The following is a 26,137-nucleotide window of genomic DNA, read 5'->3' on the forward strand; positions in this document are numbered from 1 at the left end:
CCAGTATAAAAACACTTCATATTAAATTTGAAATACAAAGTCCTATCTAGGGACCCAGAAACCAACCTGACAGGAATTTAGTGAAAGATAGCTTGGCCCAGTCCCTATGAAAGAAAAAAGATCTGCAACATTTGATAACCACAAGACCAGGATGCCAAACTGTGCTACCAAGGCAGAGTAAGTTAATACCTCCCCAGCAGGGGGTGCTGGGTCACTGCACAGCTCCTCCAGAACTGGCCGCGCTCTGGCCAGAGCGTGTCTGAAAGGTGACATTGAGTTCTGTGTTTCCTTAAAGAAGGTGCCGACAAATAGGGACAGGTCCAGGGGCTGGTGTCATTAAAAGGTGTTCACAAACCACATCACATTCATTTATTTACTTTGTCATTCACTGAACACATCTAATGTGCCAGCCACTTGCCACCTGTCACCCAATCCTCCCAATAACTAGTAACACAGTCATCATTATCCCCACGGGGAACAAAGACAGCACATGTCCCCGGGGCCATTCAGTCAGGAAGCTGCAGCCGCACATGTGACAGGCGCCAAATAAATACCCACTGCCCTTCAGCATTCCCTACCCTACTACCTTACGAGGTGTTCAGGAGTTTTGTGAAGTGCTGTTATCACATTATTCCAGAATGATCTGGAAAAAAATAGATAAGAAAAGGATGAAAGGACTGGTATCTGGAAAGTAAGGTTTTAATGACAGTGTAAGGGATTAATCACCACAGCCTGGGAGGCCTTCAGGAAGCTGTGGATATTACAAGATTCCTACAGGAATTTAGAGACAGACCCAGGGATGGAGAATTGGGGGGTGCGGGGGGGTCAATTATTAGCCAAATCCCTAATACAGTGGGAAAAGGAATGGGCCAACAAAAATAGCCTAAGTAGAAGTGCATTTCATCTAAGACTATAGTTGTAAGATCAAAAATCTAAATATTTAGCCAAAGTTTTGGGGGGCAAAGGACATAAAACACTGATTCTTTAGGCATTTAACTGTGATAATAGGATACTGAATTATCTTTCCAGAAACCTATTTCAACATTTCACTTGGCTCCTAAATGTTCAGGGAATGTGTGGACATTCACATATGATCTGTCCTTCAGAGGGTGAGTCAAAAAAGAACAAAGACTGCCTCCAAACTGGAAAAGAACTTCAAAGCCTAAATAAACAAATAAAATAAAAAGAACTTCAAAGCTATCTCATGTGTGAGGAAAAATAAAGAAAAAAGAAAGTCATGATTGCAAGAGGGACTTTACCTAACAATTGCAATCAGTGTAACCTGGCTTATTGTACCCTCAATGAATCCCCAACAATAAAAAAAAAAAAAGAAAAAGAAAAAAGAAAGAGTCTGACCTAAAATCACACAGCCAGTTGAGCTGTATCTTCTTTTTTTTTTTTTTTTTTTACAGTTTTTGGCGGGGGCTGGGTTTGAACCCACCACCTCTGGCATATAGGGCCAGGGCATCTTGGTTCATTACCAAAGAAAATAACTGGTTTCCTTCACTTTGCTCTTTTGAGAAACTGATCCCACCTGTCTCTCCATCCATGTCAGTTCGCTCCCTATCAATGTGACTTCTTTCAGGAAGCATCCCCAGGACAGGCTCACCGAGCTCCACTTGGCTATTGCTCGAATAATCCAAGTGGGTAGAGAGCCTCAAAGCTATCTGGTCCACTCTCCCCTTTCACTGTGCTCTTCTGGAGATACCAACCATCTGTGAGTGGCAGCAGAGAACATGGTTAAAAATAAACTGAACCAACTCCTGGGTTCATACCCCAGGTCCATCCTTTGCTGTCTTGCCCTTGGGTATGTTATTCTGAAGGGGGTTCAACTTCCTCTGTCCTTTCCAAGTAAAGGGAGGAACTAATAATATCTAGGAATTTTGTGAGGGTAAGAGAGTTTGAACCATGGAGAGTAGTTAGAACACTCCAGAGTACCCAGTAAGTCTTAAATAAGCATTTGTGAGTATAATTATTCAAGCCTGGCAAAAACACCTCCAATGACAAAAACTGACAGCCTTCCAAGCCTGCTGGTTCCATTATGGAATGGCTCTAGGATGTTTTCAAGGGCATGAGCCCCAGCTCCGGGCCAGGCACTGTCTGAAGCTCACACTCTTGGGACAGAGTGGGCACGTGCACGTCAGCCATGTGCTGGTTACTTGCATCACCTTCAGTTCTTCACAAACTCTCCACACATTAGCAATATCCACATTCTATAAGTGAGCAAACTGGGCTTCAAAGAGTTCAAGTGCCTTTCTTAAAAGTGCAGAGCAGGGGTGTCCAGAGCCAAGGGCTAGACTCTGGGCTCCCATACCAGCACCTTGGCACGGTCCTCTGCTCCAGCTCTCAGTGCAGTTTCTGCCTCTCTCCCACACCTGCCTAGGCCTGATGTGGCAGCTCCTGCACCCTGGTGTTAGCTGGGTATCCAAGTTATAAAACTTCTGTGTGCCTCAATTTACTTGTCTACAAAGTGGGTTGTGGTGCAGAATCAGTAATTGATAAAAGCCCAAACACTGAGAAGAGCCTCGCTCAGAGCTGTACTCAGGCAGCACTAGTGACTCCTCACTCCGCAAAGCCCCATCTCCCTTTCCTAACCGGATAATCTCCATTCCTCCTTCACCAGAGCTGTGTGAAGTGCAGTAATTCTTGCAGAATACCTAAGGCCGTGCTTGGCATTCGGTCAGTGTGCACTGGGGTTGGCTGCTATCGACGACCCTTCCCAGTCAGTGACTCACGGGCCCTGGCACTCAACAGGCACTCACTAGTGCTGATGCTGAGCACACAAATGTAAGACAAGGCATCACTCTAGATTTATTGTTAAGGCAGATGGAGATGACTTACATGAAAACAGAATACGAAATTGCTCATACAATATAGTTTCAACTGCATAAAAATATTCACATAGGGTGGCGCCTGTGGCTCAAAGGAGTAGGGTACCAGCCCCATATACCAGAGGTGGTAGGTTCAAATCCAGCCCCGGCCAAAAACTGCAACTTTGTGAATATATATATTCACATAGAAAAAATGAGGAAAATATAGCTCTATTGCTAATATTGGTTGTCTGAGTTGTGGGATCATGTAAATTTCACATTGTTTTATATTTTCTGAATTTTCTACAATGAGTATATATTATATTTTCATACCTGTAAACAAATACATACACATGTACACACACACCCCTATAAAAGCATACCAACCAACAGTTCACTCTTGAGTCTAAGTTCACTACCCCTCCATTTACAATAGGGAGAAGCCCTGTGAATCTGACCTGCAAGTCCACATGCCAGAGTACCATGCTGAGGACTGTGGGCACCCAGGAGAGCGAGGTGGGCTCTGAGCCAATGCAGATACTGTTTGTGGAACCCTAAACCAGGGTCAGATAGTAAGTGACTTGGTGACAAGGACAACAATTAACTGGAATCCCCAGACTCAGTACATCAGCTGAATTGTCTTCTCTGAAGTGGTAGATTAACTCTGCAGTGGCCTTGCAAACTGGCGATAAAATGCCTAGAAAAAAATTGATCAGGTAAGGCCCTACCTCTCCTCTGCATGCCCTGCGCTAACTTGGCAAGGGGCACTCTGGAAGAAATAGAAAAGAACAGGCCCAGGGACTGCAAGACAATAGCCAAAGGGACCACCTATCAAGCACCGTTTTCAACTTCACATATGTCATTCCCAGTTTATAAAAGAGCCAACCAGTGCTCAGGGAGCTTCGGCTTCAGCTTCAGCTTCAGCTTTAACTGACCTAAAGCTAAACAGATAGTAAATAATGGAACCAGGAGGACTGGCAAAGACACCACACTCTTTCCTTATACCACCTGCTTCTCGCCCCTTTTCTGAAACAATTAGCCTCCCCAGCATTATAACCAGAGTGGAGAGTACCCACATGGAAACATCACTGAGGTGATGTGATATAGCACCTTGCAAAGAGATGGCAGAAAATATAATACTTAAGTACATGAGATTTGGGGTCAGACATACCAGAATTCAGATCCTAACATAGCTATCTGACTAGTTCTTTGGACACGGGCAGTCACATATCCTCTTGTCATCCGAAGGCACCCCATCAGGAGATGGAGACAGTGTTGGGGTTTGAAAATAAAGTGAGACGATGTAAAACCTCAGCACAGCAACTCATACTTAGAAACTGCTTGGGTAATTTACATGAAAGTCTTCTGTAAACTACACAGCACTATGATGAGACTTGCTTTTTACATGCTATTATTGCCCATTTAATTCATTCAACGAACATTCACAGCATAGCCATTAAATATCCTCACTGGCAAGTGCTACACTAGCTTCTGGGGACAGAGAGATAAATATGATTCTGGGGGGTGAAGGGGTGTGTCTGACTATAGAAGAAACAGGTGTCAGAGGCATAGGAGAAGCCCCCAAAAACGCAGAGATGAGAGATGAGAGAATCCTCGCAATCTGAAGATTTCTTAAAACTTTAAGAAAGTTCAATAATTGTTTGCTGAATTAATCACCCAAATCTGGGTGGCACATAACTAAAATAAGACTTAATGTCCAATTAAAAAGTAGACCTACTAGAGTCCCAGATCTGCATAAAAGAACTAATTATTTCAGCTGTCAGTCTAGCCCACCAGGGGTTTATAACTTGTGGGTGGAGGGGACTAAACTCAGAAACTACAGCACTGTGCTGTGTGGATGGCTTTTCATCTCTGAAAAGATTTTTGACTAAGAGATCGATTCCACTCAAATGCACTCTGAGCCATCTGACAGGCTCCCCCAGGGCCATGGCTGAGGGACACCTAAGGACCCAGAGACCAGGAGACAGTGGCTTATAATGGAAAAGTGAAAGTAAGGAATGTCTCCCGCGACTTCAATGGGGTGTTGAGGGGCGAGGGGAACCCATCACACACAGCCCATAAGGAAGGGAAGGGCAGGTGACAAATATTTGCTGAGTGCTAAGTGATGTCACTTAAATACCCACCACCAGTGAGCCTCTGTGGAGCACTCCATGGACCAATACTGAGACCTATATGTCCACGGGCTCATTAAATCCCCACCATTGTTCTCTGAGCAGACCAAACCTCTATCACATTCATCTCAGGGAAGCTGCCCAGGCACACAGAAGTGGGCGCAGCCGGAAGCCACCTCTCTACAGTATGGCCTGTCCTTAGTGGGTTCACATGTGTGTCCTACAAAACTAGGAAATAGAGCTGTTTCAATTTTATACCTTTTTTTTTTTTTTTTTTTGCAGTTTTTGACTGGGGCTGGGTTTGAACCCACCACCTCCGGTATATGGGGCCAGTACCCTATTCCTTGAGCTACAGGCACCGCCCTCAGTTTTATACTTTTTTACCTCATTTTAATGTTTTACAGAGGCGTAACACACCAAAGACCCCAACCAACTACCTGGGAATTTATTGATATTGAAAAGTTCCCAAATGGCAGGGCCAGCTGTCCTAATGCCTTCTGCCCTCCAGCCTTATTTACTTCCTATCCATGCTCCCAACAAGCAGAACACAGAAGTCCTCCCTCAGCAATTAAAAGGCATTGCATTTTGTATTACAATCAACTCATTTTGTAGACTTTCCCAGCATCACGCTAGAACTGTGTAAAATGCTAAACTGCAAAAGAAAACCACTCTAATTATCTATTATACAAGAGGGTATCAAGTTGAATGGCTTCTACTCATTCAGAAATCTGATGTCTTTCTAGGAGGCATACCAATAAATCCATTCACTGTGACATCCAGCAGAAACAGTGCAGGATGTGCAGTCAGAATTCAATCAGTGAGCACATCTGAACTGTGAGCTCCTTCAGGCCTGGGTTTATGTATTATTCATGTGCCTGGCATGGTGACTGGCATATAAATGTTTGATTGTTAAATAATACAAAGCCAAGTGAGGTGAGTGTTATTCTAACAGTGTAAGCAAGGTAATATATGGGAGGAGGGGCATAATTAATTCTACTGGAAGGGCTCAGAAAAGCTTTCAGGAGGTTGCACTTGGACTAAGCTGTGACTGAGGGATAGATTTTGAGATACACAGAGGACATCTGAGAGTCAGCAAAGTTCTGAATACACAAAAGCATGTTCCAATATGGCCAGAGCACAAAGATTTGGAAGCACCTTCTGCTCTCCATGGGCAGAGCCCCGTCTGATTCCCCTGGGTATCCCCCATGTCCGACACAATGGCCACATGTAGGAGGAGGTCAGTAATGGCTGGTCAAAGCATTAAGCAAGGGCTGAAAAGAGGCTAGCCAGAAGGACAGATAAGTGAACAGCAGAGGAATCAGCGGTGGCCAAGCAAAGCTGAGTGGCTGATCCTGCCCGTGCCTCCATCCCACCCTCTGCTTTCAGAGGACACGCTGCATCTGCTCACTGTCCAACCTCCCCACTACACCTGAGCCCCATGAGGACAGGCGTTACTGTGGTCCTGCTCCCCAAACCACAGAACCTAAAACACAATAGGTACTAAATAAGTATTTGTGGGAAAAAAAATAAAGAAAAGAAAAGAAAGAAGGTGGGCAACAAGCCATGTGACAAATTTCTTTGAATGCTGTGCTAAGAAACGGAGTATAGAAAAAGTATTTTAGTCGGCGCCTGTGGCTCAAGGAGTAGGGCGCAGTCCCATATGCCGGAGGTGGCGGGTTCAAACCCAGCCCCGGCCAAAAACCACAAAAGAAAAGAAAAAGTATTTTAAAATGTTTAAGAAAAGTGGCAAGTGAACTGACATTTTATTTATTTATTTTTATTTATTTAGTTATTTATTTATTTTTCTGAAACAGAGTCTCAAGCTGTTGCTGTCACAGCTCACAGCAACCTCAAACTCTTGGGCTTAAGCAATTCTCTTGCCTCAGCCTCCCAAGTAGCTGGGACTACAGATGCCCGCCACAACGCCCAGTTATGTTGTTGTTGTTGTTATTGTTGCAGTTGTCATCATTGTTTTAGCTGGCCTGAGCCGGGTTTGAACCTGCCAGCCTCAGTGTCTGTGGCCAGAGCCCTACCCACCAAGCTATGGGCACCGCCAGACCTGACATTTTTATAAGATACAGCAATGGTGGCTGCATCAATGATGACAACACCACCTACAGGAAGAGCCGCTGTTTACTGAACTCCTAGTAATGCCAATGCTGTATTAGGTGCTTACCCTGCCTGACCATAACCAGCAGAGTAACGGATCACCCTCTCCTCTGTGAGGGCACCTACTGTCACAGAAGCAAAGAACCTGGTCCAAGTCATCCCGCCAGTAAGTGGTAAAGCCAGGATTCTAACACAAGTTAGTCTGACTCTAAAGACTGTGATGTGAACCAGAATACTAAGTTTAAGTCTGAGGTGCCCTGACCCTGGGAGGTATCCTACCAGCCTTCTCCCCACTGACCTAGTGCCAGCCCCACAGCCTGCTCTCAGCTTCACTCTGGCCTCTGCGCCTGCACACGCAGGTAGAACTTGGCATGAAAACCGAAGGGAAGATGGAAGATGGAAGACTCTGAGTCTTTTCCTTCTGCTCGAGATGCTCTGCTCTTTGACAATACCAAGAAGTAGAACTCACTTTTCTCCAAGATTTATTTTTAAATGTTTTCCCTGTGTTGTCATAATGTTTTTTAAAAAAAGAATTATATAAAAATAGCATAATAACCTGGTTTCTTGTACCCTCAATGAATCCCCAACAATAAAAAAAAGAAAGAAAAAAGAAAAATAGCATAATAAAAACACCTCAGAAATAGGCCAGGCCAAAAAGGCAGGAAGCCCAGCAGGGTGGGAGCTCTCACAAGGCACCTCACCCAGCTTATTACTGAACCCCTCAGGTCCTGAGAACTGCACTGCTAACAGGTCTCCCTTTGTCAACAGGAGCAAACAGCAAATCTTCTCCTCATTGTCACAGCTGCCTGCGGCCTCCCCCCAGGCACTTCTCACTCTCACCTTTCCCGGCTTCATCTCTGTGTAATGAGTAGGGCTTATGCTGACTCTACTAAGTGATCTCTAGTTGTTGTTGTTGTTGTTGTTTTTTGCAGTTTCTGGCCAGGGCTGGGTTTGAACCGACCACCTCCGGCATATGAGGCCAGTGCCCTACTCCTTTGAGCCACAGGCACCACCCTGATCTCTAGTTTTAATATGCTACAGCTTTAATTTAATATACACCCTCATTCATCTGAAAAAATTGTTAAATTTCAACATTCTAGAGAAAGTGAGGACAAAGAGAAAGCTAACAAAGTTTTGTGAAGCATTTTAGAGGGAAAAAAAGAGAGCAATCAAGCCAGGGCACGTGGATGAAGGCTCCCGTCTCCCTTACACAGGACACATACTTGCTCACTCAGTCAGACCTACGTTTCTGCTCATCTATTTCCCCAGGCCCCAGTAGACAAAGGAGGCCAAACCCTCAGCACTGGGACTGCAGTTTAGCAGTTACTCCTCCCTACCTCATGCTAACACTGTGCCAGGCACTTCAGAGACATGAATGGGTGTTCTGGAACTACAGCCTGAAGGAAAGACTGAGTCCTGGTTGTTCTCCTGATGAACATCCTAAGCCTCCAGCAGTCAGTTAACTCTCACACCGCTGATAATTAACAGAGCGGGGCAGGGAGCAAAATCCATCAGGCTCCAAAACGTGAGTTTTGGAGCTGAAAAGAGGCTGTGCTGACAACCTTCACTAACAGAGTAACTAGCAACAGCTCCAACCAGGAAAGGGAAAGACAAATTCACACAAACCGAGACTGCACAGGAGGGATGTGAAGAAACCGCAACTAAATAATGCTCAAAGTCCTATACTCAGAATCTCACTATCTCCAAGCACAAGGTATACTTAGGAAGCCGTCTGGCTGCACTGCTTATTTTTGTATTAAGTTCTGCAGCTTAAGAGTGACGCATTCAAATAACAGGCAAATCCACTCGCAAGGCAATAGCTTATTCCCTCTGATGCCAAATAACCAAGGTATTTACAGCTAAGAAATAGCACAGAGGAAATTCACAGTGCAAAGCCTTTTTTGTAGCTGCATTAAAGAAAGCTGAATGACTTCGTTCTCAGATTTAATCCTGTTGTGTGCCGCAGAAGTCGGCCTCTCCATCTCTGTTTCTTCCCTCCATTACTGCAGCACAGAACGGCATGACTGAAGGGCTTTGCAGAACCCCACGTAATAACATTCCGTCAAGAATGATGAGAGAAACATACATCAATCGTGTAGCATTGTACATCACCCATTCTTCCCTCTGAGAAATTAGCTTTAGAAATAGTAGTTATCATTCTAATGTTAGAGTTTACTTGAGTGCTGTCAACTGAAATCAGTTATTTTACATTGATAATCATGCAGAAATTGTTACTGTTCTGGACCTTCAACATCTGAGAAGCCATTAATATTTGCTTCTATTTGCAGAGATGCTATGCTATCACATTCATGAGAAAAGTAAGCAGCAAAAAGAATCTCACCTCAAAACATTTATGAATTTTTAATTATACTAACAGTCATTGTTTTCTGTTAAAATATTAAACTGTACATTTATGTACATATGTACGTGTATATTTGTTTGTATACACTCACATACTGACATGCATCTTAGAACATTTGTAGAAAACTTAATATAGTACATTTTTCTTACTTAGAGCTTTATTGCAATGAAATCTATAATTATTTATGCAAAGGCTGTGTACATGTTTCACAACCGACAAAGACTTACGAGTGAATTATAATTAGAATGATTACATGACATTACTAAATAATCCTTTTCTGGAAATGAGATGGATTATAAATACTTATCTCTGTATCAGGAACTTGTGAACACAAGGACACATTCGCCCCATAAGCACCCACATGTTTATGACAGTCTAGGACCCTGAGAGGCCTACAAAGCTCTATCTGACCCTTAATATCACTGATCCTTATCATACGCTTAATATGGAATCATTATCCCTCAGGCAAACGTGCTCAGTATTGTCCCAAAACCTGTCTGTGTCCTGCAATGAACATTTCATCCTTGAGACCTCCCTATGTGCTGGTACTAGTACTGACATTTACTGAGTGCCTACTATGTGCCAAGCACTGTTCTTAGTTCTTCAATACTGGGAATGTAGCAGTGAAATAAATAGACCCCCACCACCTGCTCAAAAAAAACTCTCAAGGCTGTTTAATTATTTCATAAGAAAAATGCTATGAAGTATCCCTCACCTCAAACACGGAGAGCACTAAGAGTTATTACCACCAGCGAGATACAAAATAACCTTAATAGCTATACAAAGAAAATAATATGGGAATCCAGAGAAGGGCACGCTTAATCCCATGCAGCAGAGTTTCAGAAACATTTCAGAGATCATTAAAGAAGCTAAAACAAAGCTTTTAAAATAAAAATAATGCTGAAATAGAATTAGATGCTACTTCATATCCACAACTAAATCTTATATCATCTCTGCTTCTCCCAGCCCAACACACAGGTCTTGCTATGTTCTCAGCTGGAGACATTCTCCCGTCTTCTCCTAGAGAGCAGGCCTTCTATTAATACTGATGGCTTTTTGGAACTGTAGAACAAAAGTCACAGGAATTATTATTCCCTTTGTATATTTTGGAAACAGATGGTTTGTTTTCATTAATTCAATTCCACATGTAAATGTACTGCAGCTTGAGACACGAATAAAAAAAGAATGATGCCTTTAATTTTTCACTCATAACCACGTTGCTCTGAAAATGACTGCACCTGCTGTATATTACATGTTTGTCACGACACAGAGCTGAGAACTGGGAAAGTCCACTCTCACCCTGGTCCTCATGAACCTGCTGTGTGACCTGAGGCGGGTCCTGAACCCCCTTTGCTTTTACTCTCCCTGGCCATAAAGTTGAGGGCAAATGATATTTGCTCTACACATCATTGGCCGGACAAGAGGGGCACTGATTAGAGATAAGAACAGAAAATGACACGACAGGACAAGGACAGGTTGGGCACAAGCTAGGCAGAACAGAAAACCGAGCTTGACGGCTGGGGAGAGCGTCAGTACAGACCACTCCACAAAGCTCCCCCCTGGGAGTACTGGGGGTACTGTCTGGTTTCTGCCTCACTGCTAGTAAAAACTTACTAGGGGTGACCAGGTAAATGGAGAAGAATAGTTGCCTCTGGGGGTAGGACAGAGATTGGCTGGGGAAGGAATGCGAGGGATTTTCTGGGGTGATGGAAATCTTCTACACTACATCTTAATGAGGGTTTCAGTTAGACAGATATGTGTATTTGCCAAAACTCATCAAATGGTGCACTGAAGATTGGTATATTCTACTGCACAGATACTTTACAAAAAAATAACGAACTCTAATGATACCCAAGCAGAAGCATTTAGGAGTAAAATGCACTGAAATCTGTAAGTTAGTTTAAACTGTATTAAAAAATAAGATGGATTAACGGATGGATAGGAGGGTGGACAGATGTGTAATAAAGCAAATATAGCAAATGCTAATTACAGAATTTAGATGGTAGGTATACACGTGTTCACCACAAATTCTTTTAACTCTTCTGTATATTTGTTTTCATAGTAAAAGATTGGGAGGGAAGGGTGGCAGATACAAAGACTAAATTCTAGAAGAGTTCCAAGGCATGAGGAACACCAAGGATACAGTTGCCTAGAAGAGCATGCTGTCAGCTGGACCCTGACACAGCAGCTCTCAGCTGACCAAGCCACAGCAGAAGGCCCTTCTGAGCAGAGGCAGAGGCAGTGACGTGCCCGGAGGCGGGAGGTGGAGAGGTGAGTCCCTAAAGGGGACTCATGAGAAATTAAAAAGTGATTCTCATACATTCATTTCTTTCTTCCACTTAGCCAACAAGTGAGACAGGCATACTCTCAACGCCCTCATTCTATAAATGCAAAAATGTCTTCCCCAACCATCCCTGAGCACTGAGCACCTACGATGAGACAGGCCTTGTAAATAACACCCTGGTTGGAAACAGAGGCCAATAAACAAGCAATCACAACACCTACCACGTGCTTATAATACACCATTTGCAGCAGCTAGAGCACTCTGAGACATCAGGGAGGGAACCCAGCAGTGCGGTCTCAGCAAGACTTTCCAGAAGAGTGGCCACTAAGCAGAGAAGCAAAGGATAAGTTACTCAAAGTTGAGGGGGCGAAGGCAAGAGAAGCAGACACCAGCAAGCTGTGCCCTGTGAGAGGAAATTCACACCACAGTCTCACACAGACAGCAGGAATGCCCATGTTCCCAGGGACCAACACAACCACAGCTAAGAGGAGAGGTGGCAAGAGAGGAAGCCAAAGCTCGGGGCCGAGGCTCAGTCATATAGGCCCTTAGAGCATCAGGGACAAAGGGGTATTGTGCCAGGATTGCAAAAGGAGACAAACAGGTGAGGATTCGTGCTTCAGGAAGAACAAGAAGTTCTGTAATGAATAATGGGCACACCATTACCATTTGGGTTTATCTGAGAGAAGGAAAAAATATTTTCCAGTTGCTAAGCTGCAAAGGCAAGATAAATTACGGGAGATGTGAAAAAAGTTTGCCGTACAGACTATAATTTTCTGTCATTCAATATTAGCTTGCTTGTTCAAACATTAACCAAACCCTATAACCAATTAATTAAATTCAGAATACCAGATAAAAGGTTTTTATATCCCAGAAAGGCTAAAATGCTAGCTCAAATGTATCTGGTTCCAAAAATAGGAGAGGAAAGGAAGAAAGCATGAAATTAAAGCAGTATCATTACATTTCCCAAAGAGTGAGAGTATATAAAGTTTTTAAAACAAGACACAAAAAGTAACATTTTTAAAAGAAAAAAGTGAGTAAGTGAACCAGGTTAAGGTTAAGAACTTCTGTTCATCCAAAGGTACCACTAAGAGGGTACTGATGACCAGAGAGTGGAAGATGAAGGCCAACGCCATGCCACATACTTCTGACAACGAATCCATACCCAGAATATACTGGATATGCCAAAAACTGGATACACATTTTAAGAAATATTATATATGTATTAACTTTTGAAGTGGAATTGAATTATGGTGGTAATATGTAGTATGACATTTGCTCAAAAAACAGCATTAATCAAATGAGTACTAGTGACAACACCTGACAGGCAGGCGTCAAAGAAAATGGGGGAAGACCAACATTGCTCCAGCACAGTTCACCATAATCACAAGCGTCTGGATGCTGGTGGTAACCACACTGAGCACTTCTTACAATTACAGCAGCCAAACCTGACTTGTATTCATCTTTTGTCATCGGTATACATTGAGTATTACAGCTTTAATACAGTTTTTCACTTTCTTAAATTGTGTGTGTATTTTGGGGGGGGGTACCCTCTGTATATAAAGAAGTCCTACAAGTCAGGAGAGAAGGGAAGGGGAAGAGATAGAGACAGAGAGAATAATCCTGTGATATAGGCACTATTATGGGCATTATTTTATAAAACAGGAAAATGACACAAGAGGTTAAGCTGTTTGCCCAAGAGAATACACAGCTGGTAAGTGACAGCCAGGATTTGGATCAAGACAACATATCTCATGAGAAAAAGGAAACACGATGAGGTGGGTCAGTGTAAAAGGGACCGACAGCACTGCCCGAAGTGCCCTCCTAGGAGGCCTGGGTCTTCTGAGCTCCAGACCCCAGTATCACAGACCAGACTCTCTTCTGAGGCCTGAGCTTCAGTCCTGGGTACTTTCTCTAACTTTCTGGGCTTTCCTCGTCTCAGCGTCTTCCCATGTTCTCCCAGCCCAGGGGCAGTAGCTTCTTCCTCTCCTTGCTACTTCTATGTTATCTTGGAGTTATCTTTTTTCCCTTCAATCATCTAACTCTTTATACCTAGAGGACAACTGTTCACATTCATTCTCATCTGATGTGACTTGTCCCCTGGCTGACTCCACATGACATGAGGAAGGGCCTAGCATTTGGTGGTTGTGCCTGGCTGTGGTTGAGCTACACTTCCACCAGTTCCCTTAGTCCAGCGCAGGCCTCCCTGGGTATTTATTGCTTAAAAGGTGGATGAGGCTAACAGTGACGCTCTCAGTGAAGCTCGGACATTACCTCACCTCTTCCGGCCAAGGGCCTGGCACAGAAAAGGGAGTCCCACAGCATCCCCATGCTCCAGGGGCTTTCCCAGGCCCCTTCTCCATGCTTCCATCATTTGGATACTCTGCAATATGATGTTGCCCAGTCCCAGGGGAACCTTTTCCTGATGACGCCCTGTAGGAGTGCAGCTTCTGCTGCCCTTGGCCCTCACCCTGACCTAGCTTCCACAGCACTTGCAGCCAATGCTTCAGTGTTTGGGGTTGAAATAATTTCTTTGCTTCACAGGGACTGATTTTATTGTAACTATTGTCATACTTTGTAATTCTGAGGAGATTTCAGAGAAAAAGTAGATTAAAAATGTTACTCTTCTGCCATATTGGCCCAGAAACCACACTACGCTAACAACTGCCAGTGAGTCCTGAGCTTGGCCACCTCCCTCCAACCTCCTGGGACTGAAGTAAGCCCTAGATGAGTGTGAGAACCATTCTTGGGGGGCAGGATGAAGAGAGGAGCCCATCTGACTTTTACTTGTAATAACTATGTAGCATGAACACTTCAGGGCTCACTAGTAAGAAACATCTATATGTATACGTATGTGTGTGTGTTCCATGTCGTGTGATCAGCACTACAAGGAAAAAAAGAGAAAACATCATGAAGAAGGAAAGGATTCAAGACCAGATATGTCCAGCCCACCTGTAGCCAACTTCGGCCTTCATCCTCACTACCTGCGGGGCACCCCAATCCTTCTGATCAAGAAAGACCAAGAGCAAATGACGCTCAGCAGCTCCACTTCCAGGACAACTTACACAATCACTGAAACAACAGGCCTACTTACCAGTGCAAGGCTCCTTCAGGGGAGACCCGACAGGGAGAACAGGCTGGAGGATGCAGATTCGGAGATACACCCCATACGTAGATTGCCATCAAAGTAAGTGAGAGAAATACAGGAATACAAGACACCCTGAAATTCTCCAGAGTAGTACAAACTCAAATTACCCTTTTCTTATGCTCCCCAAACTCATCTTCCTCTGAGATAATTCTTACATGGAAATTCCTCCAAACTCATCCGTGGACCTTCCCTCAAGCTAGAACTAACCAGATGATCTGTGTCTTTATCTCTAGCAAACTTAGTTTTTCCCATTATAACGTCATTAGCATGAGGAAGGGAGCCCTCTGCCAGGGAAAGACAGATGATTAGTACATCCTTATTAGAAGCTTAACCAGAACCAGTCGAACTCTCACTGTATGCCTGGGTCACCTCACTCCTATACCAAAAGCATGTAAAATGCCCAAAGTTCTGCCAGCTTGCTGTCCTCCTCTTTTTCATTCTCTGTCTGGTCTCACTGGCCTGTATAATTTCCCTAATTTTATTAAATTACTTGGTTTTATCTCCATGCATTACTCATCATACCTTTCCTTCTCCTACACAATATATTCCCCCTTTGATAGATGAGCCCCTCACATCTAACACACTTGGTATTCTATTCTGCCACACACTACTTCATTTCACTCTATGACAACTGTGTATCATAAGCACTCTCTCCGCTATTCACTCATGAGAAATCAAGGCAAAATCTCAACAAGCCCAAGCTACAGTGCCTCCCTCTCAGAGGAAGCTCTGAGAGTGGAACCTGCGGAGCAGCCCGGGCTGGATGTGTCTGGAGTGGGTCCCATGAGGAATGCCTCCAAGCCCGCTCCTGTTCTCTCTCATCATTCCAGGATGGGTTGTGCTGAAGGTCTGACCAGCTTTCAGGCCCGGGAGTGAGCCCCAGGAACGCGTCAGGCCTTCAGGCCCAGGAGTGAGCCCCGGGGACACGTCAGGCCTTCAGGCCCGGGAGTGAGCCTCGGGGACGCGTCAGGCCTTCAGGCCCGGGAGTGAGCCTCAGGGACACATCAGCATGTGCTTTGTCAGGTCCTCCTCTTCTGAGTGCTCTTCGTGCACAACTTGCCACTGTCATGATGGCACCAAATTAAAAGTGGAAGAAGCTTTTAGATGTTGTAAGCACTGGCTATTTATTTTTATTTTTTGAGACAGATTCTCACTATGTTGTCCTCGGCAGAGTGCCGTGGTGGCGTCACAGCTCACAGCAACCTCAAACTCTTGGGCTTAAGCGATTCTCTTGCCTCAGCCTCCCAAGTAATTGGGATTAAAGGCGCCCACCACAACGCCCAGCTATTTTTTGTTGTTGTTGTTGTTGCAGTTGTCATTGTTGTTTAGCTGGCCCGGGCCGGGTTCGAACCTACCAGTGTGGGTGTCTGTGGCCAGCGCCTTACCCACTGAGCTACAGGAACCACCCAGCACTGGCTATTTAAAGTGTCTCTTCTGCAAGTAAACAATACAAACATTCCTAGGGTGAAAACTGCTTAAAATACTTACCTTTGGTGGTGAGAATTTTTGAGGTGACTTCCAGTTTCTCCAAAGGTTCCATTCCAATATTTTCCAATTTAATGATAACTTGCTGAGTTTCTCCATTGTAAAGCTGGACAGATATGTTGGTAGATATTTCATCACCAGAAGAGGGTTGCAATGAATGTGCAGATCTAAAATAATAGTAATAACAATAATAAATGTAGAGAAGAGATAAGAAACCATGGCATTTTAGAATCATTCACATCAGATAAAAGGATCACCACACTTACACATTTCAAAAATCGGTGTTGGGAAACCCTGACTCTAAATATGAAATCCAGTCCTGAGCTATCAAGAACAGAGAGTGAGCCGCAACTTGCCACGTACTGCCCACAGGCAGACCTGTCTGGGTCTGCTTGTCAGAAACACAATCACCTTCACTCAGCTCATATGTATGTAAAGCACAGAAATGCTTAATTACTGAATTATGGAAGATAAAAACTAAAGAACGAATTAATTCAAATGAACCATCAATGTTGTTCTTCCTAAATCTAAAAAAAAAAAAATTTGATGCTATTATTGCCTTGGGAAAATCCATAGATTTAAAAGGAAAACTTGTATGTTATCTCACTTGATAACATGAGAACTGAGATCAAAGAGAAATGAAAATATATGTGACAGACTACCCCACAGGTTAAACACTATGAGAGATGACCACCAATACCCAATCTGACACAGGCAGCTCAGCCATGGTCTGGGGTCAGACTGTGTCCACAGGGCTCTGTCCATGGGGCTCCATCCACACACCAGTCTGCTGAGGCAGCCACCCCTCCCTGGTAGTGCAGCCCAGAGGCCACGCCTCCCCCAAGATTCCTGCGTTAAAGCTCTCGGTCTGTAAGCTCCCACCTGAGTTCCACTGCCTCTAACCAATAGCATAAAGCTAATATCCTGGTTGTCTCTATCTCAACCCAGAGGCAGCAAACAGATTTCCAGGCAAGGAAGTCACTGTTGACCATGACCACAGGGAAAAGGCTTTGCTTAGCACAATGGGGACAAAAGCCAACAGATGAGGAACAGAGGTGTGTGTGGGAGGTGAGGTTAAAATGTATACCCAACTCTCAGAAGAGGTCTGCCCACAAAAGAGAGGGGAAGCTGGAAGGACCCATCAGAGGGGAAAGGTCAGTACATCCTCCTGGGACCAGAAAGGTTTATGAGCACCTTACTATTTTCTCTCTGTACCTGAAGGATATCCACAGACAGCCACATTAGCTAAACCCATATGAGGCAACAGTTGGCCTCAGGGAACCAGAAGTGACTTATGAAGTCTGCTAAGCAGCCTCTGGGCTGTACCTCCCCAGCCAATACCCAACAGCCTTTCCAACAACCAGACCCTTCCAACTCTACTCTTGGCCACAGCACAAAGGATAAGAGTCAGGCCAAGTGCTGTTTTTCAAGCCACAGGTCAGGTTTCTGTCCTCACACTATTTGATCCAAAGGACAAATAAGAATGTTCTAGACAGTGATGGTCTCACACTTCTGGCCAAGGAAAGAAATACTTAAAACAAGTCAGGCTCATCCATCCAGTCACATACTTCCCAGGGGCTTCCACTTCCAGACTCTGATAGCAGAATGTTTATATCCAAACCAAATATTCATAAAATAATAGCATAATGAATTGAGGTGAATTCCTTTGCATTAAAATATGTTTAATATTGCTCGTAAGTCAAGAAATAAACTTCGTTTTGTCAAGGAAGGAAAATTGACTCAGGTCCTCTCACCTTTTATCAGGCCATTGTTCCCAAGTGAAAGCTGTATGTAGTCCATCTGGATTTGCAGAGAAGGTATTAGGAAAAAAACAAAATATTTCCCAGACTAATTACTGTGTGTCTCCAAACAACAGGGTGCCAAAGCCCCTGGTGCTGTGGAGAAAGAGAGGCCGAAGAAAGTACCCAGAGTGGAGGACCCAGACAAGCCCGCATGGCCCCAACCCAGGCAACTGAAGAGCCACAGTGTAGTGCCACAAGGGTCCTGGGCACCCCTCTGGGTAGCTCTGCCCTCTCCATCCCTATGTTGAACCAAAAGCTTTTTCAGGGTAGAGACACTATTTGTATTTCTGCACTACCAACTCAGACCTAGCCAGATACCTGGCACACAATAAGTACCATTAAATATCAACTGAACAAATGAATAGGCATCTCAAATTTGAATGACTTGTACAACACAGAAAAGCACCCCTGGCAGGAATTGGACATAGGCCCAGGAGAGAGACCCATTACACACTCAATGGCTGCCTCCTAGTAGCTCAGCCAAATGGCGTCTCATCACGGGCTACTGGGACACAGAGAAAGCAGGACAATGCATCTCCATAGGAGACGCCATCAGGCCACCTGCCCTTGACTACTACCCTTCCCTACAACCTCCTGCTCTGCCTCCCTCCCACCCCAATCACAGCTGGCTGCCTACAGGCCCCTGCTCCTCTGAAGAGCCCTTTCTTTTTTTTTTTTTATTATTTATTTTGTTTTGTTTGGTTTTTATTAAATCATAACTGTGTAAATTGATGCATGCATGGGGTTCAGTGTACTGATTTGATATACAATGTAAAATGCTCATATTGAACTGATTAACACATCCATCACAATTATACTCTTTTCTTAAAAGTTTTAAAATGCACCATTGCATCATGCACATTATGTGAGGCCCCACCCCCACCCCCAAATACACTCCCTTCTCTCTCCCTTCCCCTCTCTCTCCTCTTCCCTTCTACTTTCTGGACTATAGTCATGTTTTACCATTTGTATGAAACTCAGGTGATTATATATTGATTTCATAATACTATTGAGTACATTGGATACTGTTTTTTCTATTCTTGACATACTTTACTAAGAAGAATATGTTCCAGCTCCATCCATGTAAACATAAAAGATGTGAAGTCTCCATCTTTTTTATGGCTTCGTAGTATTCCATGGTGTACATATACCACTATTTGTTAATCCATTCATGGGTCAGTGGGCACTTGGTCTGTTTCCATGTCTTGGCAATTATGAATTGGGCTGCAATAAACATTCTGGTGCAAATGTCTTTGTTGTAAAATGATTTTTGATCATCTGGGTATATACCTAGTAGAGGAATTGCAGGATAGAACAGTAGGTCTACTTTTAGTTCCTTGAGTATTCTCCAAACTTCTTTCCAAAAAGGTCATATTGCATTCCCACCAGCAGTGTAGAAGTGTTCCCTTCTCTCCACATCCACACCAACATCTGTAGTTTTGAGATTTTGTTATGTGGGCTAGTCTTACTGGAGTTAGATGATATCTCAAAGTGGTTTTGATTTGCATTTCTCTGATGATTAAAGATGATCAGCATTTTTTCACGTGTTTGTAGGCCATGCACCTGTCTTCTTCAGAGAAGCTTCTCACAAAGAAATGGGGTTCTTTGTTCTTTTCTTATTAATTAGTTTGAGTTATCTGTGGATTCTAGTTATCAGATCTTTGGATTCTAATTATCAGACCTTTGTCGAAAGCAATAACCTGCAAAAATCTTCTCCCATTCTGAAGGTTGTGTGTTTGCTTTACTTACTGTGCTCTTGGCTGTACAGAAGCTTTTTAGTTTGATCAGATCCCAGTGATGGATTTTGGTGTTGCTTCAGTTGCCTAGGTGGTCTTCCTCATAGAATATTCTCCCATGCCAATTTCTTCAAGTGTTTTCCCTGCGCGCTCTTCTAGTATATTTATAGTTTCATGTCTTAAGTTTAAATCTTTTATCCAGTGAGAATCAATTTTTGTTAATGGTGAAAGGTGGGGGTCCAGTTTCAGTTTTCTACAGGTTGCCAGCCAGTTCACCCAGCACCATTTGTTAAATAGGGAGTCTTTCCTCCACTGAATGTTTTTGATAGGCTTATCAAAGATCAACTGCTGATAAGTAGCTGGGTTCATCTCTTGGTTCTCTATTCTGTTCCATAAATCTACCACTCTGTTTTTGTGCTAATAGCATGCTGTTTTGATCACTATAGATTTATAGTATAGCCTGAAGTCTAGTAACATGATACCTCTTGATTTGTTTTTATTTCTGAGTAATGTATTTGCTATTCAAGGTTTTTTCCGATTCCATATAAAACGAAGCACTATTTTTTCAACCTCTTTAAAGTATGACAAGGTGCTTTAATAGGGATCGCATTAAATCTGTAGATTGCTTTGGGCAGTATGGACATGTTAACAATGTTGATTATTCCCAGCCATGAGCATGGTATGTTTTTCCATTTGTTAACATCTTCAGCTATTTCTTTTCTCAGAGTTTCATAATTCTCTTTATAGAGATGTTTCATATCCTTTGTTAGGTAAATTCCCAGATATTTCATCTTTCTTGGCCCTACTTTAAACGGAACAAAGTCCTTAACTATATTTTCAACTTGACTATTGTTGGCATATATATAAGCTACTGATTTGTAAGTCTTGATTTTATATCTGGAGATACTGCTGTATTCCTTGATCACTTCTAAGAGTTTTGTAGCTGAGTCCCTAGGATTTTCCAGGTATAGGATCATATCATCAGTGAAGAGCGAGAGTTTGATCTCTTCTGACCCTATTTGGATATCCTTGATCACCTTCTCTTGCCTGATTGCAAGGCTAAGACTTCAATTACTATGTTGAATAGCAGCGGAGACAATGGGCATCCTTTCCTAGTTCCTGATCTGAGTGGAAATATTTTCAATTTTATACCATTCAATATGATATGGCTGTGGGTTTGCTGTAGATGGCCTCTTTGAGACCATCAGTTTAAGAAATGTCCTTTCTATGCCTATCTTCTTAAGTGTTCTGATCATGAAAGGATGCTGGATATTATCAAAAGCTTTTTCTGCATCAATTGAGAGAATCATATGGTCTTTTTTATTTTATTTATGTGATATATTATATTTATAGATTTGCACATCTTGAACCAACCCTGTAACCCTGGAATAAAACCAACTTGATCATGGTGTATAATTTTTTGGATGTGTTGCTGAATTCTGTTTGCTAAGATCTTATTGAATATTTTTGCAACAATATTCATTAATGATATTGGTCTATAATTTTCTTTCTTTGTTGGATCCTTTCCTGGTTTGGGAATCAGGGTGATATTTACTCCATAGAATGTGTTTGGAAGTATTCCTTCTTTTTCTATGCTTTGGAAAACGTTGTATAATATAGGTACTAGTTCCTCTTGAAAGGTTTGATAGAATTCAGGTATGATACCATCTGGTCTCGGACTTTTCTGTTTGGGAGATTTCGTATTGTTGATACAATTTCAGTGATTGATATAGGTCTATTCAAGATTTCTAATTATTTCTGGTTGTGTCTAGGAAGGTGGCATGCTTCCAGGTATTGGTCCATTTCCTTCAGATTTTCATATTTTGGGGAATAGAGTTTTTAATACTAATCATTGAGGATTTTTTTTTTTTGAAGTTCTGAGGTATCTGTTGTTACTTCTCCTTTATCATTTCTGATAGATGATATTAGAGATTTTACGTTTCTGTTTCTGGGTAGGTTAGCCAAAGGTTTATCAATTTTATTAATCTTTTCCAAAAATCAACTTTCTGTTTTGTTGATCTTCTGAATGATTCTTTTGTTTTCAATTTCATTTAATTCTGCCCTAATTTTGGTTATTTCTTTTTGTCTGCTGGGTTTGGGGTTGAAATGTTCTTCCTTTTCCAGTTGCTTGAGATGATCCATTAAGTTGTTGGCTTCCTCTCTGTTTTCTTGGTGAAGGCTTCCAATGCTTTAAATTTCCCTCTTAGGACTGCCTTTGCAGTATCCCACAGGTTTTGATAATTTGTGTCTTCATTGTCATTTTGTTCCAAGACTGTGGTGATTTCCTTCTTAATCTCATCTTTGACCCAGCTATCATTCAGCCTAAGATTATTTAGTTTCCATGACTTTGTTTGAGTATGAAGATTCCTGTTGCTGTTGAGTTCATCTTTTTATTCCATGGTGGTCCAAGAAGATACAAAGAATAATTTCTGTTCTTTTAAATTTGATGAGCTTAGACTTGTGTCCTAAGATATGATTAATTTTGGAGGATGACCCATTGGCTGATGAGAAGAATGTATATTCAGTTTTATTAGTATGAAATGTTCGGTAGAGGTCTGTTAAGTCCATTTGTTCTACGGCAGTGGTTCTCAACCTTCCTAATGCCGCGACCCTTTAGGACAGTTCCTGTGGGTTGAGAACCATTGTTCTAGATTCAGATTTAAGTCTAATATTTCTTTGTTTAGTTTCTTCTTGGAGGATCTATCCAAAACTGTCAAAGGGATGTTAAAATTTCCAACGGTTGTAGTGCAGGAAGATATCAAGTTGTTCATCTCCACTAGTGTTTGCTTTATAAATTGAGGAGCATTCTGGTAGGGTGCATAAATGTTAATTATTGAAATCTCTTCATGTTTGGTGTTTCCCTTGACAAATATGTAGTGACTATCCTTATCTTTCTTTATCTTTGTTGGTTTAAAGCCAATTATATCTGCAAATAAAATTGCAACTCCTGCTTTTTTCTGGTTTCCATTTGCCTATATTATAGATATCCATCTCTTTACCCTGAGTCTATTTTTATCCTTTAAGGTGAAGATGAGATTCTTTTATACAGCAGATATATGGTCTGAATTTATGTATCCAGTCAGCCAACCTGCTCCTCTTTAGAGAACAACTTAAACCATTCACAGTAATTGAGAGAATGGATAAGCCTAATAGAGTTTTGGGTGTCACGTTTTTCAAATCCTTTTTAATCCTTTCACCACTGTGGAAGTTTGGTTTTGTTCAAAAATTTCTGAATGAGTTTACTTTGGTGGTAGAGCATTTTCCTGGTCATTGTGGAGGATGGGTCTGAGAATATCCTGAAAAGCTGGTTTAGTTATGGCAAATTTCTTCAAAATGTGTATATCATTAAAGTATTTGATTTCTACATCACAAATGAAACACAGTTTAGCTGGATACAGGATCCTAGGCTGAAAGTTGTTTTGTTTTAGGAGACTGAAGATGACCATACTCTTCTGACTTGAAACGTTTCAGCTGAGAGATCTGCAGTATTTCTCCCTTTGTAGGTGATACTTTTCTTACAACTGGCTGCTTGCAGAATTTTCTCCTCCATCTTAACTTTGGCAAATGTGTCCAGGAGATGCTTTATTTGGATTGAGTCTTTCTGGGATTGTGAAACTGTACTATCTGGACTTCTTTATCTTTTGCCATCTTGGGAAATTCTCCTTCACAATCTCTTGGAGTACAGCATCTGTACCTTTAAGACCATCCTCTTCTTCAGAAATTCCTATAAGATGAATGTTTGATCTTAGAATGATCCCACAACTCTCTGAGGGAATGCTCAGTTTTTGCTCTCCATTTGTCTGCCTCTTTGAGTGATTAGGAATTTCAAAAGCTTTGTCTTCAATTTCAGAGATCCTTTCTTCTGCCTGGTCAACTTTATTGCTGAGGAATTCCACTGTACTTCGGAGCTCCTCAAATAACTTTTTCATTTCCTTGAACTCTGCTATCTCTTTTCTCATTATGTCCATATCTTTGGTGACTTTGTCTTTGAATTCATTAATTTTTTGAGACAACTTTAGAACTACTCTTTGGATCTCAGTTTCCAACTTTTCTTCCATTCTATTCATCTTATTTGCCATCCATATTCTGAATTAGATTTTTGACATTTTATCCATTTGTTTATGCATGGCATCTTCAGTTGTATCTCCTTTGTCATTCCTTGGTGGGAGGTGGTGGTCTACTCTGGTTATTCATGTTGCCAGAGTTCTTCTGCTGGTTCCACCCCATGTTTATTTTCCACCATTTGGTAGGATGAGATTGAATTGGGATTTCCAGGTAGTAGAGTTAATCAGCCCCTTGCCCAAAGTGCTAGGCTTTGTAATTATGGCTTGTCCCCTACAACCTTACAAAGACCCCTTTCAGAGTTTTGGCCAGAGACTCTGAGGACCTACTTGGTGAGATAGTGCAAGGTGGCTCTGTTTTGAAATCAGGCAACCTCTACCCTATCCTAAGAAGCCATGGTATTAGGTTTAAATATCAGCTGTGGAGACATACAGATAGCTGCAGTTCCCCCCCCCTCGCCCCCCATTCAGTTATTTTCTGCTAGAACTTCCAAGGTCAAACTCAGTGTGTCCCCGGGTGGACAGCCCCAGACGAAAGTTCCAATCAAATTATCTTGTGCAGTACAAACCCTGCTCAACAGAGAGGGATCCAAGGGTCTCCAACAGGTCAATTGGAGCCAGGAATCCATGCCCCCTCACACCAGACTCAGTCCACACTGTTGTCTGCTTCTCTGCTTGCTGGTCCAGTTGGAGGTGGGGACCCACACCCCCGCCTGCACATCTCAGTCCACACCCAGCAACCCTCTGCTCTCCAGCCAGTTGGAGTCAGGGGACCATGCCCACGCCCACTGGTCTCAGTCCACACCCGACAAGCCTCTGCTCACTGGTGCAGAGCCCTTTCTTAAGAAACTCCCTGCCAAGAGGACACACCATCCTACCCTGCACTGAAGGTAATCTGCCTTCCATTGTTACAGGTGCACCTTTCTGGACATTTCATCTGACTCTGCTCTGTCCTTGTCACAGCATTTAATTCTACTCCACTGCAGTATATTCTTGTTTAGTTGATTCACTTTCCCTCATTGTGTGTTCTTCCTTACTTGATTACCCAAATAATGTTTGTGAATCTCAAAGGGTTACCTTGAGCAACATATGCTCTATGAAGCCTTCCTGAATTGAACCCCACTCCTCTTCCCATTTTCTTTTTTTTTTTTTTTTTTGTAGAGACAGAGTTTCACTTTATTGCCCTCCGGTAGAGTGCCGTGGTGTCACATGGCTCACAGCAACCTCCAACTCCTGGGCTTAGGCGATTCTCCTGCCTCAGCCTCCCGAGTAGCTGGGACCACAGGCGCCTGCCACAACGCCCGGCTATTTTTTTGTTGCAGTTTGGCTGGGGCTGGGTTTGAACCCGCCACCCTCGGCATATGGGGCCGGCGCCCTACTCACTGAGCCACAGGCGCCGCCCCCTCTTCCCATTTTCATATGACAGGAACCATCAGCAGATTTAGTTAGACTATAGTTACTCAACCTCCCCTCCAGAGTATGAGCTCATATAAGAGATGAGGCCTCAGTCAAGGGCATTTTTTTTATTAATTGCTAGTCCCATGGCACAAGGCCTAAAGCATATAGTAGGTGTCAATAAATGTGAGTGAATTTGATGAATCAGTGACAGGGATGTTTACATTAGATTAATTCCAATCAAGACTCACTTAAAGAATAGTGACTTTTTATTTCAGAAGATCGCCCTAGGGAAAAAATATATAACACACAGGGTATCCACAAAGTTTATCAACTATTTTAAATTGCACACAAACTTTATAAACACCCTGTATACGATTTTTTTTTTTTTTTTTTGAGACAGAGTCTCATTATGTCACCCTCGGTAGAGTGCCGTGGTATCACAGCTCACAGTGACCTCAAACTCTTGGGCTTAAGCGATTCTCTTGCCTCAGCCTCCCAAGTAGCTGGGACTATAGGCAACCATCACAACACCCAGCTATGTATATGATCTTTTAAAATAAGAAACTGAAAAAAAAAAAAACATTATAACTCCAAATGAGTTCCATGACACTGGGCCCTCCCTCCCATGGCACCTGGTTTCTAGTGGCTCAGTCAACCCAGCAGGGCTTGCTAGGGCCTGTGCTCCTCACAGGGGTCCTGGTTCCATGCTGTGGGTAAGCTGCCCTGGCACAGGTCTTCTCAGTGGGAGGAAACACATCCCAGAAAGGACAAGTGCAGCCCTCATCAAAGCACATGCATAAGACAATAAAAAAT

General features: G+C 42.8%; 1 protein-coding gene across 7 annotated transcripts in view; it reads right to left on the reverse strand.

The window, feature by feature from the left end:
* The window catches only part of TRAPPC9 (trafficking protein particle complex subunit 9), a 701,153-nt gene that overhangs the window by 495,841 nt on the left and 179,175 nt on the right, over positions 1–26,137 (reverse strand). For all 7 annotated transcript variants that reach the window (XM_053558761.1, XM_053558762.1, XM_053558766.1 and 4 more), the window contains one exon: positions 16,331–16,494. In XM_053558761.1, coding sequence (XP_053414736.1) covers positions 16,331–16,494 — 164 coding nt within the window. The remainder of the gene's footprint in view (positions 1–16,330; positions 16,495–26,137) is intronic.

This window comes from Nycticebus coucang, chromosome 13, assembly GCF_027406575.1.
Source record: "Nycticebus coucang isolate mNycCou1 chromosome 13, mNycCou1.pri, whole genome shotgun sequence".
NCBI lineage: Eukaryota > Metazoa > Chordata > Mammalia > Primates > Lorisidae > Nycticebus > Nycticebus coucang.